This window comes from Hemiscyllium ocellatum, chromosome 36, assembly GCF_020745735.1.
Source record: "Hemiscyllium ocellatum isolate sHemOce1 chromosome 36, sHemOce1.pat.X.cur, whole genome shotgun sequence".
Classification (NCBI taxonomy): domain Eukaryota; kingdom Metazoa; phylum Chordata; class Chondrichthyes; order Orectolobiformes; family Hemiscylliidae; genus Hemiscyllium; species Hemiscyllium ocellatum.
In genome coordinates, this window is record NC_083436.1 from 40,956,374 (window position 1) to 40,976,462 (window position 20,089).

Here is a 20,089-nt window from a genome sequence, read left to right on the forward strand (position 1 = left end):
GACAGATGGATTTTAATGTAGGTAAATGTGAGGTGCGGCATTTTAGAAGGGCAAGTCAGGGAAGGACTTATACACTTAATAGTAAGGTCCTGAGGAGTGTTACTGAACAAAGAGACCTCTGTGTGCCGGTTCATAGTTGAAAGTAGAGTCACAGGTAGACAGGATAGTGAAGTAGGCATTTGTACACTTGCCTTTGTTGGTCAGTGCATTGAGTACAAGAGCTGAGAGCTCAAATTGTGGCTGTACAGGACATTGGTTCAGTCACTTTTGGAATACGGCGTGCAATTCTGGTCTCCCTGCTATTGGATATTGTGAAACTTGAAAGTTTCAGAAAATTTTTCTAAGGATGTTGCCAGGGTTGGAGAATTTGAGCTATAGGGAGAGATTGAATAGGCTGGGGCTGTTTTCCCTGGAGCATTGGAGGCTGAAGGGTGACCTAACAGGTGATTATACAATTATGTAGGGCATGGATAGGGCAAATAGACAAGGTCTTTTCCCCAGGGTGGGGGAGTCTAGAACGAGAAGGCATAGGTTTAGGGTGAGAGGGGAAAGATATAAAAGGGACACCAGAGGCAACTTTTTCACGCAGAGGCTGGTGCATGTATGGAATGAGCTGCCAAAGGAAGTGGTGGAGGCTGGTACAATTACAACATTTAAAAAGCATCCGAATGGGCATATGAACAGAATGAGTTTGGCGGGATATGGGCCAAAAACTGGCAAATGGGACTAGATGTATCTAGGATATGTGGTCGGCATGGACGGGTTGGACAGAAGGGTCTACTTCCATACTGTACGTCTCTAAGATTGTCGCTCTAATCCCACAACACCAGGGTTATCGTCCAACGGGTTCATTTGGAAGCACGAGCATTTGGAGTGCTGCTCTTTCATCGCCAACTCAGCTCTAACACCTGGAATGGGTGAGTAGATTGTCTTTTGAGGAAAGGTTAGAGGGGCTAGGCTTATTGCTGCTGAAGGAAGCATGGAGAACTCTGAAGAAAGTAGGCAGTTCTGAAGCACAGTCATGCCAGACTTGCAAGTTAACTCTGCGGCTCTCTCCACAGATGCTGCCAGACCTGCTGAGTTTCTCCAGTATTTGTTTCAGATTTCCAGCATCTGCTGCAGTTTGTACTTGCTTTCCTCGATGTTTGCTGGAGTTTAAAAGAGGAAGAGGCAACTTTATTGAAACACGTAAGATTCTGAGGGATCCAGGCCGGATGGATTTGGAGAGGGCATTTCCTTTGGTGGGAGAATCTAGAACATGGTGGGGGGGGGCATTGTTTCAAAAAATATCAGACCCTCCCATTTAAAATGGAGATAAAAGAAATATGTTCCTCACAATGAAGTCATGCGTCTTTGAAACTCATTTCCTCAAAAGGTACTGAAATGAAAATCTGTGAATATTTTTCAAGCAGAGTTGGTTAGATTATTGATAAGCAGGTGGACTGAAGGGTTATCAGGGACTGTGGTGTAATCAGATTAGTCATGATATTAGAGAAGGGCTTTGGGGAGCAGTGACCCATCCTCACTCACACAAATCTTTCTGCTGTTAAACCAGTTTCCTCAATGCGATTTTCCCGTAACGGGGATGACGAATTGGGGATGCTGTTTCTCAATCATGAACGTTTCAAGTATGTGTGAGCTGTAACACAATTACATCAGCATGGTGGCTCAGTGGTTAGCACTGCTGCCTCACAGCACCAGGGTCCCAGGTTCAATCCCAGCCTCAGGTGACTGTGTGGAGTTTGCACATTCTCCCCATGTCTGCATGGGTTACCTCTGCTTTCCTTCCTCAGTCCAAAGGTGTGTGGGCCAGGTGAATTAGCTATGGGAAATTGCCCATAGAATTAGGTACGTTAGTCAGAGGGAAACGGGTCTGGGTGGGTTGGTGTGGACTGGTTGGGCCGAAGGGCCTGTTTCCCCACTGTAGGGAATCTAATCTAAAAGCACTGTTTCTAAACCATGATTTTCCTGTAATGTGGGGTTTCGCAAGAACGCAACCATGGCATTATTTGAAGAACTGACTATTTTAAAATGAAACCCTTCCTGTAAAGTGTGTACCAGTAGAAGCATGTTAACAAACAAAACTAAAAACAACTTGACAATTCAATTGAGGTTTAACTGTCAAAAACTGCATGAAATATTACTGTAAGTTATAACTACTCTGTGTGTGTTCACTGTCAGACTATTCTGCATGATGGCCAGCTCAGACCACAGTTACAGTAATTGTGAACAATTCCAGATTTCTCATCTATGGAAGGATATACCAACATTAGTCACAGAGAAGTTTAACTCAGGTGATGCCTGATATGGAGGAGGATTGTCTTAGTTGAGTTGGTTGGGCCTGTATTCATGGGATATTGATGTCACAAGGAATTAAGGGCTACGGGGAGAATGTGGGTAAGTGGTGTTGAAATGCCCATCAGCCATGATTGAATGGCGGAGTGGACTCAATGGGCCAAATGGCCTTCCACTCCTATGTCTTATGGTCTTATGGTCTTATATTGAAAAACGAGGTGATGTTATTGAAACATACAGGATTGGGTAGATGCAGAAAGGGTTGCTTCTCCTTGTGGGCGAGTCTAGGACCAGAGGGCATCATCTCAGAAATAAAGGGTCACCCATTTAAGCCAGAGACAAGAATAACTGCTTCTCTCAGAGGGGAGTGAATCTGTGGAATTATTTACTACAGAAGGCGGCTGAGGCTGGGTCATTAAGTATATTCAAGGCTGAGAGGGGCAGGTTTTGAATCATTAAGGTAATCAAGGCAGGAAAGTGGAGGTGAGGATTTAGAAATCAGCCATGATTTCACAGAATGACGAAGCAGAATCAATGAACCACTGCGTCTTTTGTTCTTCTAGATTGGTGTTGTCCCTTCAGTGCTATGATAAAATCTCGCAGATGCACATAGCATTACGTTCTCAAAAAGCGGAATTTATTCAAAAATAATCTGAATTCACATAAGCATTGAGGCGTTTGATACAAATGTATGATTTACAATAAAACTTTTGTACATATTTCATCACCACCGCAATTATAACGCATTATTAAAATCACACCGACCGATACACCTCAATATCGCTGCCCAGGCATTAAGAGCTCTCCTGAAACCTCTGGACAGTTTGATGGGAATAAAATTCTGGCAGGCATAGGAAGGAAGGAAAAGAGGAAAGCAGGATAGACGAAAAATAGGACAGAATGAAAGAAAGAGAGAGGGAGGGGGCAAGAAAAAGAATGAGAGAAAGGAAAGGAAGAATGATGGAAAGAAAGAGAGCTAGAGAGGGAGAAATAAAGAACAAGAAAAGAAAAATGAAGGAAAGAACGAAAGAGGAGAAATAAAGAATGAAAAGAAGAGAATGAAAGGAGAGAAAGGGGGGAGAAATAAAGAACATAAGAAAGAAAGAGATAAAGGAAGGAAGGAAATGAAGAATTTTCTGCTGGGTAAGACGCACTGTGAGGAATTTGCGTGCAAGTCTTATTGTCTTGGTGTCAGTGCTCCCTCACTATCAATGAGCCTGATGTATAAAACAAACAGAATAACCACCGAGGGGGGGAAGGGGATGCTTGGGGAGGGGGAGAGGGGCAAGTGTCACAAACAACTTCAGGTCCACGCGAATGTCAGGGAGGAGACAGGACAATCTCCACTTGCCAGCTTGGATGTGAAGAGCATTTCCGTGACAATTTCAGTCCCTCCTGACTGACACCGGTGGGAAAGCCAAAGGGAGCGGGCACATAAGTCTCTGGCCCATCAATTTCGAGCATCCCACCTGAGACCTGGAGGGGGGTGGGGGGTATGGAGGGGCAGGCAGGTCAATCCGGCTCTCCAGGGAATGACTGAAACCAGAATCCTGAAGAAAGTTTATCCACACATTGGGATACATAAATCCGTTTCCTAGGAAACTATAAAATACCTGTACCAAGCTGTATACAGCCAAACTGAGAGGTTGGGGGGGGGGGGGGGGGGGGGGGGAGGGAGGGGGATTGTGGGATGGGGCTGTAGCAGGTTAAAGGTTAGCCCGAGTTAGTCAGAAGCCCAAGTTGTGATGATGTACACAATGTCGGAAAGGCATTTTCCAAACGGGTGGGATTGACCTCCCTCTCCCTCTCCCCCTTCCCCCCCCCTCACCCCCTCAGCCTCCCCGCTGGCTGGCACAGACCCTCCCTCTGATACGTCGCCCACCTCCCCCAGGGGTCAGCGCTTGATCTCTGACGCCAGGGAGACCACCGTCTCGTGCCTTCCCATCTCCTCCAGTGCCGCCGCCAGCGAGCTCAGGTTGCCATCCGGAAAGTTCTGGGCTTCCCACAGGTCGAGGATGACCCCGGTCGGGCTGGACTTTGTCGCAAAGTAATTCAGGTAACTGTGTGTGGAAGCAGAGACTGTGTGAGAGGGTAGGGCAGTGCAGAGGTGACTGGTGAACCACGCGAGAAAACTGACCAAAACCTTTCCATGTCCAGTCCGTTCCAATATAACACTATCGTTCCATTCCCGTGCAATCCCTTGTTATAAGAAAATCCGCGTAATTGCAGCACTATTTAAACCATTGCTTCTGGAATCAGGTTATACCCAATACGGGTAAGGAAAGTTCGCGTTCTACAAATAAATTCTTTAATCGCATGAAAGCCGACTCATGTTGAAGAAACGCACGTTACAGTCGAACTGACTGCCCTCAGGGACGCAGATCCCTAAAAGGATGGACCAGGAGATGATCCTCACATCAACCATCTTGCAAATACTCTTTCATCCTCTGGAACAGGTGGGACTTAAAACTGGGCCTTGTCATTCAGAGATAGGGACACTACCAGTGCATCACCAAAACCTCTGATGTCAGTCTCAAAATATTTTCTAACCATCCTTCTCAGAGATGTGAAAGCACACTTCTAGAACAAGCCTTGAACCCAGGCCTCCTGGCTTCGAGGTGGCGACACAGCCACTGTGATGTAAGGGCTCCTATCATAGAGTCATAGAGATGTACAGCATGGAAACCCTTTGGTCCAGCCTGTCCCAACCCAATCTAGTCCCACCTGCCAACACCCAGCCCACATCCCTCTAAACCCTTCCTATTCATATACCCATCCAAATGCCTCTTCAATGTTGCAATTGTACCAGCCTCCACCACATCCTCTGGCAGCTCATTCCATACACGTACCACCCTCTGTGTGAAAAAGTTGCCTCTTAGTTCTCTTTTATATCTTTCCCCTCTCACCCTAAACCTATTCCCCTAGTTCTGGACTCCCCCACTCCAGGGAAAAGACTCAATACTCAAACCAATAAAAGAAAGCGTACCAAACACCTTCTTCACTATCCTATTTACCTGCAACTCGATCACAGGTCACCTCCACAGCTCATTGAGGGAAGGTATTGGGGGGGGTGTGGTTTGGACATGGCTTTTTGTTGGGTTTTGTTCCTCCTGCCTCTTCCCCTCCCCTTTGCACTGCTGGCAGTATCCTGAATGGGGTTTGGAAGTTTACCAGTTGGCCAACACAGCTGGTTTATAGATGGGAGATGGGATCTTAGGTGATGGGGAGGAAAACCTTAAGAAATGTAAGGACACTTGTGGATATTAAAAAGATATAAACAATGAGGATGTAAACATAAACAATAAGGAAGGTCTTGTTGTGCAAGTGGTAGTGTAACCACCTCTGACCCAGGAGACCTGGATTCAAGTCCCACCAGCTCCAGATTTGTGTAATGACATCTCTGAACCGATCGATTAGGAAATATCCTGAGGAGCGTTTCAGAGGGTGGAGTGCATTATCTCCCCCTCAAACCTCATTTTGATTTAATCCTCTCTATCCCTCCCTCCCTGTTGGTGTCAATACTGCGGTTCTGTAGTTAACCGGTTAGTAATTGGAAACACAGATGGTTGAGTTGATGGTGGATAACTGTGTAACTTTTTCTGGGAGATTTGGCAGTATGAAAATATATATTCAGTTAAGCGTGACAGCACCTATATCGCATATAGAAAGACAGTTGGAAGCTTTCAGAGATACCACGGGGATATCTCCCCCTCCAACTCCATTTTCATTTTGTCCTCTTCCTCCCTCTCTCTACCTTTTCCCCATTTTTCTGGTTCTTTCGATACTCTCTCTGCACTCACAAACATTCCAGTTTGTGAGAGGGATGGGTGATTTGCTGGTGGCCAAAAGGCAAACACGTTCAGAGGTGCATGTGTGAGATAGCATCTCTGACTAGAGAACCAGAAACCTGCTGGGTTCCCGTTGCAGAGTGGGCGAGTGGGAACAGGCAAATCTGAGGACCACCTTGTGGGCCTACTCCTGGCCAAAGTGGCCATCAGAGAGTCCAGGCAACTCAAGGTGGGGGGGGGGGGGGTCATAGTTCCCAACTGTGCCCCTCTTCCACAGCTACATTCACGCTTGGATATCCTTCAAGACAGAGGGCATGGTGTCTACTAATACCTTTACAGAGGCGGGCACCAGTGGGGGCACACTCCATATTGATTTTACGCACAATCCTGACTGAGTTTTTCGAGGAAGTGACGTAGATGAGGGTAGGGCAGTGGATGTTGTCTACATGGACTTTATTAAAGTATTCGACAAGTTCACTCATGGTAGGCTGCTCATGAAGAGTCACATGGGATCCATGGTCAGTTGGTAAGTTGCATACAATGTTGGTTTGGTCATAGAAAATGGAGGGTGGTTGGGGCAGGATGTTTTTCAGACTGGAGGTCTGTGACCATTGGTGTTCCAGATGGATCAGTACTGGGACCCCTGTGGTTTGTCATATATATATAAATATCTGATTAGTAAGCTTCCTAGCCTAACCCTAACCCCAAGAGTCAAAAAGCGTGGCACTGGAAAAGCACAGCCGGTCAGGCAGCAAAAGAAGAGCAGGAGAGTCAACGTTTCGAGCATAAGCTCTTCATCAGAGAGACATTTTGAGTCCAATATTACACTTCTTCATATGAAAGTCGCAAGAAACGTCAACTCTCCTGCTCCTCGGGTGCTGCCTGACCTACACAAGGATAGAGGTCAGTCGGAAGGTTAGGTGGAGAAATGGCAGATGAAGATTAATCTGGACAAGTGTGAAGTGATGTATTGTGGGAGGTCAAATGTAAGAGAAAGGTCTACAGTAAATGGCAGGATCTTTAGAAACTTTGGTGTACAGAAGGATGATGAATGCTCCTTGAAGGTGGCAACACAAATGGGCAAGGTGGTAAAGAGGTCACATGACATGCTTGCTTTCATCAATTGGGGCATTGAGTATAAAAGTTGACAAATCATGTTGTAGCTGTGTAAGACATTAGTGAGGCCCCATTTGGAGTATTGTGTGCAGTTCTGGTCACCACACGATAGAGTCATAGAGATGCACAGTTTGGAAACAGACCCTTTGGTCCAACCTGTCCATGCTGACCAGATATCCCAACCCAATCTAGTCCCACCTGCCGGCACCCGGCCCATATCCCTCCAAACCCTTCCTATTCATCCTAATGCCTCTTAAATGTTGCATTTGTACCAGCCTCCACCACTAGGAAGGATATGGAGGCTTTGGAGAGGGTGCAGAATGTTGCCTGGATTGGATTGTATTATCCATAAGGATAAGTTGGCAAAACTTGGATTGTTGTTGCTCGAGTGTCAGAGACTGAGGAAGCGACCTGATAGAAGTAGATAAAACAATGAGAGGCATGGAAAGGGTGGATGCTCAGAATCTTTTACCCAGGGCAGAACGATAAAATGCTGCAGGGCATAGGGTTAGGGTGAGGGGGGGACGTTTAAGGGAGATGTGTGCGAGGGGAATGTTTGTTACACAGAGGGTGGAACACACCGTCAGAGGAGATGGCAGAGGCAGGTACAATAGCAATGTTTAAGAGGCATTTAGGCAGAAACATAAACAGGCAGCAAACAGAGAGCTACACACACCATGTGCAGTCAGATGGAATGAGTTTAGAATGGCATCATGGCCAGCACAGACATGGTGGGCCGAAGGGCCTGTTCCTGTGCTGTACTGTTCGATATTCAATGTTTGTACACCACTTCACTATGGTCTGACTGTCTGTCAAAGGAACTTTCAGCGTACATCTCAGGATTCTAATTTCAGAAGCTTCTACCTTTTAAGGATCTTTTCATATTGACCAGGCTTCTAAGACATAGTAGGCCATTCAGCCCATCGGGTCCGTTCTGCCATTCAACGAGATCATGGCTGATCTGATGATCCTCAACTCCACTCTCCTGCCTTTTCCCATGACCCTTGATTCCATTCCAGGTTAGAAACCCTCTCTCTCTCTCTCTCTCTCTCTCAGCCTTGAGCAGGGAGGCTGGGGAATGTCAAACCAAGGCAAACAGGAAAACAGGCTAGGCTATTTCAGACTGATTTCTTCACTCAAAGGGGAGTGAATCTGTGGGAAATCCCACCACAGGAGACAGTAGAGGCCAACATGTTCTGGAAAGAGCCTGGTACATTTTCAGGTATTAAAGGCATCAAGAGGAATGGGGCAAAAACAGGAACATGGCTTTGAGGCAGAAGATCGCAGGGTGGCTCAGTGGTTAGCACTGCCACCTCACAGCACCAGGGACCCTGGTTCGATTCCAGCCTCGGGTGACTGTCTGTGTGGTGTTTGCACATTCTCCCCGTGTCAGCGTGGGTTTCCTCCGGGTGCTCCGGTTTCCTCCCACATCCCAAAGATGGGCAGGTTAGTGAATGGGTCATGTTAAATTGCCAGTAGTGTTCAGGGATGTGTAGGTTAGGAGCATTAGTCAGGGGTAAATGTAGTGCAATAGGGCAGAGGAATGGGTCTGCGTGGGTTACTCTTTGGAAGGTCAGTGTGGACATGTTGGGCCGAAGGGCCTGTTTCTACACTGTAGAGATTCTATGATCAGATTGAATGATGGAGCAGACCTGAAGGACTGACTGGCCTGCTCCTGCCCCAGGTTTCTATTTTTTTTAAAAGGACGGATTTAAAAGGAGAGGTTTCTGGTTGTTGGTCCTCTCTGATGACTTGCAAAGCAGAATCTCTTCCTATTAGATAGTACAAGTCTGCCATCCAGTGGTAACTTCTTGTTATTACAGCTTTCAAAAAGTCCAGATGGTTCCAGCAGCTTTTCACCACATCAAAATGTCCAAAGGCTGCAAGTGCGAAAAAACTTTCACTCTGAGTGCGTGTGTGTGTCTGTGTGTGAGTGTGCGTGTGTGTGTGAGGTTGTGTGTTTGTGTGTGAGAGAGCGTGTGAGGTTGTGTGCGTGTGTGTGTGTGTGTGAGAGAGTGTGTGTGTGTGTGAGGTTGTGTGTTTGTGTGTGAGAGAGCGTGTGAGGTTGTGTGCGTGTGTGTGTGTGTGTGTGTGAGAGTGCGCGCGTGTGTGTGTGTGTGTGTGTATATATATGTAAGAGAGGTTGTGTGTTTGTATGTAAGATAATGTGTGTATGTATGAGTATGTACAAGAGAGCATTAGTGTGAGAGTGTGTGTAAATGTGTGTGTGTCACAGGATATGAGTGTGTGTGTGTATGTATGAGGGCATGTGTGGGAGAGTGTGTGTATGAGTATGTGTGATGGTGTGAGTGTGTGGGTGTGTGGGTGGGTGTATGTGTCAGAGGGTGCGAGTGTATGAGGATGTATGTGTGCGAGAGATTGTGAATGTATGTGAGTGTGGGTGTGCGATAGGGTGTGAGTGTGTGTGAATGTGAGTGGGTATATGCATAACACTATGCGTGCGAGAGGGTGTGAGTGTGTGTGAGTGTGTGTGTTTGAGAGGGTGTGAGTGTGGGTGTATGTGTGAGAGCATGTGCCATTGTGCATGTGGTGTTGATGCTGTTGAGGAGATTGCGATATCACCTCCTTGGAAGTGAGTGTGGGGTGAGGGGTTGGGGGGGAGAGGAGGGGAGAGGGGGAGGAGGGGCCTTCATATTTGCCAGACTGACAATATCAGATTGCCAATCTGACAGTTAATCAAACACACTGTGCATCTTCCAGGGAAATTGAGACAGACATAACTGACTCACTGTGGGTATTCCCCACCCTCTATCTCATCTATCCTCTCACAGCTCTCCAGTCTGATGAACCATTGCCCCTTGTGATTTATAAGTTACTAAATCTGGTTGAACATGGCTGTAGTGTCTTTACCCTTGGACTTGGTCCCTTGAGTCAAACAGCTCCCTGATATTTTCTCACTCATAAACAGAACTGACTGTGGAAAGTCAGGTAAAACACTATTTAAATGCCACCCTTCAATAAGCCTGGTCTTATTGCCTCAGTTTAACTTATGGGAGGATGTTGAAAACTCCATGACAGCTCTGGATAACTGGCAACTCCATTGCTCCAAGGTCACTGTCACTGAGGCCCACTTTCAGTTCCAGATTTTTAACTGACTTCAAATTCTATCACAACCGTTCTTGCGTTCTCGCTCAGTTTCCTTACCTGTCCAAGCTCAGTTTGTGTGCCAGCAGTCTCCAGTCATTCCCCCTGTTGTTTGGAGCGTCCAGGCTGGTGCAGATCTTCTGCCTGATGGAGAAGGGGATTCTGAACGCACTGGGGCCTACTAAGGTGATCACACCAGTGTCTGGTTCATCCAGCACACTGCTCACTGGCTCCACGTCCTGCAGTACAGACAGCAAAGAGTCAGGGCTCACTCCCAGCTCATTCACTCCCAGTCCCCCTCAATTCTACACTCAGCGCCAAATCACGCAAAGAGCTCGTGCATGCCCGAACTGAAACAACAGCATGAATTGCTGCAGGAACTCTGCAGATCTGGAAGCACTTGTGTAGAGAAAGCAAAGTTTATGTTTCAAGTCCAGTGATTCTTCACCAGGGTATATGGACTTTGTGAAATTGGCCCCCTTTTGTCCACGTAACAGCACTTGCTACTCAATTAATTGAGCCTAACAACTGTTTGCATTTATCTAGTGCCTTTTAATGAACTTCATTGAAGGGTGATTGAACAGAATTTGACATTGAACTCCGTAAGGAGACAATTATTGCTTGGTTTGAGACAAACTCGAATGAGACAAGCACATAAATTGCTGGAGAAACTCATCAGGTACGGCAGTATCAGGGGAGAGAGAAACAGAGTTAAGGTCTTCTTCAGAGCACCTGTCAATCACTGAATTTCAATCTCTAGACATGAAACACTAACTCTGTTTCAGTCTCCACAGATGCTACCAGACCTGCTGAGTTTCTCCAGTGTGTGTTCTGGGTTTTCAGCATCTGCAGGACTTTGCATGCATTTCGGAGCTTGAGTATGTGTTTGAAAAGAGGAAAGGGGAGGCAGAGAGGTTGGGGAGGAGAATTTCCAGAGCTCAAGCGATTAAAGGGACAGGCGTCAATGCATGGAGTATGGACACTCAGGATGAATGAGAACCTGACATTCCAGAAACATAGATATTCCAGAGGGTTGTTGGGGCTGGAGAACATTCCAGAGGGATCAGAAAGGGGACCAGGGGACTTGAGAACAAGGATGGAGAGTTTAAATTGAAAGCATTGCTGGACAGGGGGTGAGCAATGTATGTATTGGTTTTCTTTATTCACTCATGGGATGAGGGTGTCACTGCTCAGACAGCATTTATTGTCTGTTCCTAATTCCACAGTCAACCACACATCGCTGTGGGTCTGGAGTCACATGGAGGCCACACTAGGTAAGGATGGCAGCTTCCTTCCCTAAAGGACATTAGTGACACCGATGGGTTTTTTTTTCCCAGCAATTGGCAATGCAGTTGGTGAGCGCAGTGGGGTCATGAGTTGAACAGGAATCCGATTTGAGACACTGAACTCAGCAAAATTGTTCATCACATATATTACCACCACTCACTCTTAAATGCCTCGAGTGAACCAGCCTCCAGGTGAAATGGTAGCTCATTCTCTGCCACCAGCTCTCTGTGTGTAGTGACTGTAACGAGGTCAGCCGGGTGATCTCAGAGAAGATGAGTTCCCCGATTGGGGCCGTTAACCTGGTCCAATCAGGGAGCCCTGGCTGACAGGAGACTCAGGGGTCCCCCTTACTCCAGGGACCAACTCTGAGCTGGCTGGGACTGAATTAATGTACTGTACAGGTGTAAATAAACCTAATGAAGGAGCAGTGCTCCGAAAGTTAGCGCTTCCGAATAAACTGTTGGACTGTAGCCTGGTGTTGTGCGATGTTTAACAACGTAAATAAAGGGTGACTTAGTGACGGGATAACTGCATCTGTGCAGTTACTTCACTGCACAATCTCTCCATGGACAGAGTTGAATTTAGTTCTCTTTTGGGCACCTGTGAGGAAGGTTTCATCCCAGAGCGAGAGAGACGGCATTCCCAGAAACTGGAGAATGGATTGGTCGACACAGAGACCGGACAGAGTTCTGCCTCCACACATTCACAACCCATCCTCCTTTTCATCAAAGTCAAAGTAACTCAGCAGCAACAAAAGGTAGTTAGCAAAACCCAGAGATCACATTGTGGCAGTGTGCCAAGGTCTTCAGTGACAAAGCTCAGAGAGAGAAACCAAGACTTAGCAACAACTCCGGAGTATCCAGTGAAAGAAGCCATTAGCCAGGGTCATGTCGAGGAAAACTTCAAGGGCAGTTTCAAGACAGTGTGTGTTGGGATTGGGAGAACGTCAGATGAACTTATTCGAACAGTTTCTAAAACGGACTGAGTTCAGATGGAGTTCACCCCTGCCTTTGATCAGAGAGCAACTGTCTCCTGTGAGTCCTTTGTTGAACTGAGAGCCAGAGCTGAGATTGTTCAGATACTCTGGCAATGTGTCAAAGCCATCTTCATGACATGAACAGCGAGAGGTCGTCCAACTCATTACAATTTTGCAAAGAGATCTGTGTTGTGGGAGATAGGCTGATTCCTGAAGGGAATAGCTAACCTTGATTGGTTAGTCCTGTAATCCAGAATCCAGACTCTCTGTTTGGGCCAATTCCAAGCACCTGCCCTTCCACGTCTGATCAATTCAGACCAAAAGACCATCGCCCTTCACTTTGCTGACTCTATCCTGGAAATGAAAGACACAATTTGCATTCCGGTAGTGCCTTTCACCACCTCAATGGCATAGGAAGGGACCCCTAAGATGTAGCCCCTGTGGCAACGTGGCGCCAACGTGACCAATCTGTGTACAGCAAGCTCTTGCTGACAGCTAGCAGGAGGCTGGGAGGATACACTGCCAGGATTGCTGTGTTCTCCCAGCCTCCTGCTTGGAGTCCAGCTTCTGCAGCTTTGTTTGTCTCGCTGACAGCAAGCGGCGCTCTGCGATGTCGGATAGAGGTGATGGGATGGTAGCCTGATTGCTCAGTCGAACAAAGAACATCGAAGCTCAGGAACTTCCTGCTCATGGGACAAATTCAGGTCAAAGTCAGCAGAGGTGGCTGAATGGGTTTCGCAGTGCTGACTCGATAACAGATGGAACAAGGTCTTTTGTGTTTATTGACGTGAACGATGAACAGTCCAAGCCGCAACACTTTTAGATTTAGCAATCAGTTATCAGACAGGTAACAGGAATTAGATGCAGTCTTAGGGCTAACAGGATCAAAGGGCATGGGGAGGAAGTAGGAACAGGGGATTGAGTTGGGCAATCAGCCATGGTGGGACAGGCTCAAAGGGCAGAGTGACTGACTCCTGCCCCTGCTATCGATATTTCTATCATCATGGGCCAAAGCTCTGGCACAACTTAGAACCCAAACTCAGAAGTGTTTGCCTTTTTTGCAGTGCCATAGTTTTTCACTTCTTACAGTTATCAGTCGTGACTGGGTTTCATTGTCTGTCAAACACCTTGAGACAGTGCAAGGTTGTGAAAGGTGTTACCTAAATGCATCGCTTTATTGGTGTATACATCCATTTATTTGGCTCGTTCCTTTCCATTCATTCCTGCATGAATGATCTGAATGTCTCACTAACCAGCAATTCACCAGAGAGACTATGAGCCTGTTTGCTGCTGTCAGTTTGCATTGGCCGTGAGTTATGAGTTGACTGACACATCCACAATGTCTCTTACAAAGAGAGGGTAAGGCACGGACAAGGCTGAACAACAGGCCTCAGAACAGGCAGTGGTAATGCCATGCACTGTCCATTCGAGGGACAGACAATGAGCTGCAGAAGACAGTCAATGGGCTGTGGAGTGGCAGATGAAGTTTAATTTGGATAAATATGAAGTATTACATTTTGATAAAACACACAAAGGATAGACTGATCCAATTAAAAGTACAGCCTTGGGTCATGTCGTAGAACAGGGAGACCTAAGGGTTCAGGGACAAAATTCTTTGAAGTTTGTATCACAGGGAGACTGAGTGGTTAAGAAAGCATTTAGCATGCTTGCCTTCATTGCTCAGACCCTTCAGTATAGGAGTTAGGAAGTCATGTTGGGGATATACAGGACATTGGTGAGACCTCTTCTGGAATACCGCGTCCAGTTCTGGTCATCCTGTTTTGGGAAGGTTATTATTAATCTGGAGAGGGTTTAGAAAGACTTACCAGGAATGGAGGGTTTGAGTCAAGGAGAGGCTGGATGGGCTGGGGCTTTTTTCACTGAAGCATAGGAGGTGGAGAGGTGACATGATAGAGGTTTATAAAATCAGGAGGGGCATAGATAATGTGAATAGCAGGTAACCTTTCCCTAGGGTGGAGAATTTCAACAACAGGGGGTATGTTTTTAAGTTAAGAGGAGAAATATTTATAAAGGACATGAGGGGTAATTGTTCTCTACAGGGAATGCTTTGTGTGTGGAATGAGCGTGCAGAGGAAGTGGTGGATGCACGTACAGTTCCACCATTTAAAAGATATTTGGTTCAGTGAGTTTTGAGAAGATTTGTAGCCCAGGTTGAGGTTTTGGATGGAGGTTTGCTCGCTGAGCTGAAAGGTTCATTTCCAGACGTTTTGTCAACATACTAGGTAACATCCTCAGTGGACCTCAGGCGAAGCAACCCAAAGAAGCCCAAACCTATAAACAGAAAGCAGGAATTTTCAGTATTGCTTCACATGAGGTCCACTGAAGGTGTTACCTAGTAGGGTAACGAAACGCCTGGAAATGAAGCTTTCAGCTTAGCGAGCAAACCTACATCCAAAATTTGGTTAAGTACATGAATAAGAAACATTTGGAGGGATAGGTACCAAGCACAGGCAGGTGGGACTTGCTTAGTTTGGGATTATGGGCGGCATAGACTGATTGGACCGAAGCGAGTCGTGAGTTCATGGAATGCCCTGCCAGTAGCAGTGGTGGACTCTCCCTCTTTATGGGCATTTAAACGGGCATTGGATAGGCATATGGAGGATAGTGGGCTAGTGTAGGTTAGGTGGGCTTGGATCGGCGCAACATCGAGGGCCAAAGGGCCTGTACTGCACTGTATTTTTCTATGTTCTATGTTTTTATGTTCTAAGGGTCTGTATGAATGACCCCAACCTCCCAGTTGCTTTCAGTTTTGAGAAACACCGTGCTCTCATGCTAACATTTCTGTCCAGGGCCTGATGCAAAGTTCCAATGAATCACAACGCCAGCTCAAGGATCAACATTCCCATTCTCCACTTCGGAAATTTACAGCCTCCAAGACTCAACATTGAATTCTGTACCTTCAGAAACTGACTGCATTAGGTCTGTCTGCCATTTTTCTTTCATTCTCCTCTTCCGCACTCCCCAGCTGAATCACAGATTCCCTACAGTGCGGAAACAGGCCCTTCGGCCCAACAAGTCCACACCGACCCTCCGAAGAGAATCCCACCAAACCCATTCCCCTACATTTACCCCTGACTAATGCACCTAACATACAGATCCCTGGACACTGTGGGCAATTTAGCGTGGCCAATCCACTTAACCTGCTCATCGTTGGATTGTGGGAGGAAACCAGAGCCACTGGAAGAAACCCACGCAGACACGGAGAGAACGTACAAACTCCACACAGACAGTAGTCTGAGGCTGGAATTGGACCCAGGTCCCTGGCACTGTGAGGCAGCAGTGCTAACCACTGAGCCACTGTCCCTGTGTCTTGTTTATTTTTCTCCTAGCATTTTGTTCAAATCTTACTGTACATCCACACAAACAGAGATTGTTGCAAAGGGATTGTCGGTCTCATTGGATACTGGTCAGGTTGGGTAGCCCATGTGTACAAGATGGCCATCGTACCTCAGATAAGCTGCTCTGTATCTGGAAGATTTGCCCTTCGCCTTCCACCTGACGCACACACAGTTTACAAACCAGCTCCGTGGTGACAAGACTGAAACGCTCCAGGGTAAAGGTGCAGTGAAGGTTCCTCTGACAGCCACTCCATATGTGATAGAAAGGAATTTCCTGTTGAAAAAGGCAGAAAGGTGTCATTGGAAAGTTGGCACTGAATACTTAAAAACATAGGTCATAGGAAAAGGAGTAGACCATTCAGCCCCTCAAGCCTGTTCTACCATTCAATGCCATCATGGCTGATCTGTGGCCTAATTCCAAACCCTTAAAATCTTTGCTGTACTTTGCTGTGTCTGTTTCCAATTTAATATTAACAACTGATCCAGGATTCATTGCAATTTGGGGAAGAGAGCTCCAAACCTCTCCCACCCTTTGGGTGTGGAAGTGCTTTCTAAAATCACTCCTGAAGGGTCTGGCCCTCATTCTCAGTCTGTGCTGCTGATGAAAGAATCCCCCAACCAGTGGAAATAGTTTATCATCATCTTCCCTGTCATTGACAGGTCAATATAGAGTCATAGAATCATACAGCATGGAAGCAGACCTTTCATTCCATGCCGACCATAATCTAGTCCCACCTGCCTGCTCCTGGCCCATATTCCTCCAAACCTTTCCTAACCACGTACTTATCCAAATGTCTTACATGTTGTAATGGCACCCACATCCACCACTTCCTCTGGAAGTTTATTCCACACACGAACCACCCTCTGTCTAAAAAATTTGCCCATCATGTCTTTTTAAAATCTCTCTCTCCTCTCACTGGAAGAAAGTACCCCCTAGTCTTGAAATTCCCCACCCGAAGGAAAAGACTGCCATGATTAACTCTATCTATACCTCTCATTATTTTATAAATTTCTGTAAGGTGACCTCTCAACCCCCAGTGCTCCAGTGAAAACATTCCCAGCATATCCAGCTTTTCTTTATAACTCAAACCTTCCATACCTGGCAACAACTCTCTTCTGAATCCTCTGCAGCTTGGTAATATTCTACCTAAATCTCCGTAAATGTATCTCTAAATGTCCTATCTTTTAAAATTACCTCCAACAATTTACCCACAACCGAAGTCAGACTCACAGGTCTATAGTTCCCCAGTTTCTCCTTACAGCCTTTCTTAAACAAAGGTACAGTATTAGCCACCCTCCTGTCACCAGGCACCTCACCCAGAGTTACAGATGATGCAAATATTTCTGCAAGAGGTCTTGTAATTCCCCTTTTTACATCACAACTTTCTAGGTTACATTAAATCTTTCCCCAGAGATTCATCCACCTTAATATTCTGTAAGACCTCCTGAACTTCCTCTTTTGTAATGTGAACTGTTTTTAAAACATTAAAGTTTATTTCTCTGCATTCTCTAGATTCAATTTCTTTCTCCACAGTAAAAACTGACACATTTAGTATCAATCCCATCTCTTGGGCTTCAACACAGAGACAACCTCCTTCATCTTTAACTGGCCACACCCTCTCTCTAGTTACCCTCTTAATGTATTTGTAGAATCTCTTTGGATTATCCTTAACTTTATCTGCCAATGCAATCTCATATCCCCTCGTTGCCTTCTTGAATTCTCTATTAAGAGTGCCCCAATATTTGTTATATTGATCAATTGAACCAAGTTGCCTATTTCTAAAATAAGATTCCTTTTTATTCTTGTCGAGAACCTCAGTATCTTTATTCATCCATCGTTCCTTAATCTGATCAGTTTTAGCTTTCAAAAGAACAAAATGCGTTTGAATTCTCGTCGTCACACTCTTGAAAGCCTCCCACTTGTCAGACGTACTTTTACCCGTTGACAGTCCACTCCAACCAACGTTTAAAAGTTCTTGTCAGATACCAATAAAATTTGCCTTACTCCAATTAAAAGCTTTAATTTTTGTGGAAGGCTTATCCTTTTCAATAACCATTTTGAAACTAATGGAATTATGATCGCTGGACACAAAGTGTTCCCCCAGTTTTACGCCAGTTACCTGCCCTGCCCTGTACCAGTCAGGTGCACTAAAGAAGGTCGAATTTTGCTCCTTCTCTAGTAGGAGGACCCACATATACATCCACAATAAAGAAACTTTTCTTCAGCACATTTGACAAATTCTTCACCATCTAGACATTTAACACTATGGTAGCCCCACTCAATGTTTGGAAAATTAAAATCACCCATTATCACACACACATATATATATCTGAGATCTCCCTACATATTTGCTTCTCAATTTCTCTCTTACTATTGGAGGCATTTGATGGATTCTTATTTGTAATGGGCGGCACGGTGGCACAGTGGTTAGCACTGCTGCCTCACAGCGCCTGAGACCCGGGTTCAATTCCCGACTCAGGCGACTGACTGTGTGGAGTTTGCACGTTCTCCCCGTGTCTGCGTGGGTTTCCTCCGGGTGCTCCGGTTTCCTCCCACAGTCACAAAGATGTGCGGGTCAGGTGAATTGGCCATGCTAAATTGCCCGTAGTGTCAGGTAAGGGGTAAATGTAGGGGTATGGGTGGGTTGCGCTTCGGCGGGTCGGTGTGGACTTGTTAGGCCGAAGGGCCTGTTTCTACACTGTAAGTAATCTAAAGTAATTTGTATGATTTGTCAGAAATATCTTGCCTAGTTACAGCAGTAATGTATCCCTTTACCAAAAATGCCACGCCTGCACCCCCTCCTCCCACCTTACCTCCTTTTCTATCTTTCCTGTTACATCTAAAACCTGGAACACCTTGAAGACTTTGATCAGATTATCCCTTAACCTGCGAAACTAGAAAATAGGCCAAGTTTAATAGAAACATAGAAGATAGGAGCAGGAGAAGCCATTTGGCCCTTTGACCCTGCTCTGCCATTCATCACCATCATAGCTGATTGTCCAACTCAAAGGCCTGATCTTGCTTTCTCCCCATAACCTTTGATCCCATTCGCCCCAAGTGCTATATCTGGCTGTTTTTGAATATACTGAATGTTTTGGCATCAATTGCTTTCTGTGGTTTTGAATTCCACAGGCTCACCACTCTTTAGGTGAACAAATATCTCCGCATCTCCGTGCTAAATGGTTCACCCCGAATCCTAAGACTGTAAGCCCTGTTCTGGATGCACCAACCACCAAGAACACCCTCTCTGCAACTACCCTGTCTAGTCCTGTTAGAATTTTATAAGTCTCAGTGATAACCCCCCCCCTAATTTGTCTGCATAATCTCTCCACATAACTTGACTCCTGAAGTCCAGGGATCATTGTTGTAAACAGAATGGAAATTCCACCAGCCACCATAATGGGAAATGAACCATATCCCCAGTGCACTAACCTGGTCTTGGGAGTTCAGGCCCAGTGAAATTATCATTAGGCCATCACATCCCCACCTTCAACTTGAAATACTAGAATAGTACTTGCTTTATTTTGTGATGTTTGCACTGATTGGACAATGGGTTACATTGCAATGGGAGACCGTGGCTGTTGTAAAAATGATGGTTCTGAAAGGGTTAACGCTCATATTTCATTGGCTCCACCCATTCTATGGAGGTCTCGTACAGTCTGTGGGCAGGTACAGGAGGTCACACACCGTCTGTAGGTGGGTACAGGAATCACACACAGTCTGTGGGCAAGTACAGGAGGTCACACAGTCTGTGGGTGGGTACAGGAGGTCACACTCACTCTGTGGGCGGGTACAGGAGGTCACACACAGTCTGTGGGTGGGTACAGGAATCACACACAGTCTGTGGTTGGGTACAGGAGGTCACACACTCTGTGGGTGTATACAGGAGGTCACACTGTCTGTGGGCATGTACAGGAGGTCACACACAGTCTGTGGGGGGGTACAGGAGGTCACACTCACTCTGTGGGCGGGTACAGGAGGTCACACACAGTCTGTGGGTGGGTACAGGAATCACACACAGTCTGTGGTTGGGTACAGGAGGTCACACACTCTGTGGGTGTATACAGGAGGTCACACTGTCTGTGGGCATGTACAGGAGGTCACACACAGTCTGTGGGGGGGTACATGAATCACACACAGTCTGTGGGTGGGTACAGGAGGG

The 20,089-nt window shown here is 46.2% G+C and overlaps 1 protein-coding gene across 1 annotated transcript in view; it reads right to left on the bottom strand.

The window, feature by feature from the left end:
• Window positions 1–3,994: 3,994 nt before the first annotated feature.
• LOC132833296 (netrin receptor UNC5C-like) overlaps window positions 3,995–20,089 on the bottom strand; it is a 149,346-nt gene continuing 133,251 nt past the window's right edge. The window contains exons 15-17 of the mRNA XM_060851461.1: window positions 16,036–16,200; window positions 10,365–10,543; window positions 3,995–4,355 (exon numbers count right to left, since the gene is read on the bottom strand). Coding sequence (XP_060707444.1) covers window positions 4,190–4,355; window positions 10,365–10,543; window positions 16,036–16,200 — 510 coding nt within the window. The 3' untranslated portion in view covers window positions 3,995–4,189. The remainder of the gene's footprint in view (window positions 4,356–10,364; window positions 10,544–16,035; window positions 16,201–20,089) is intronic.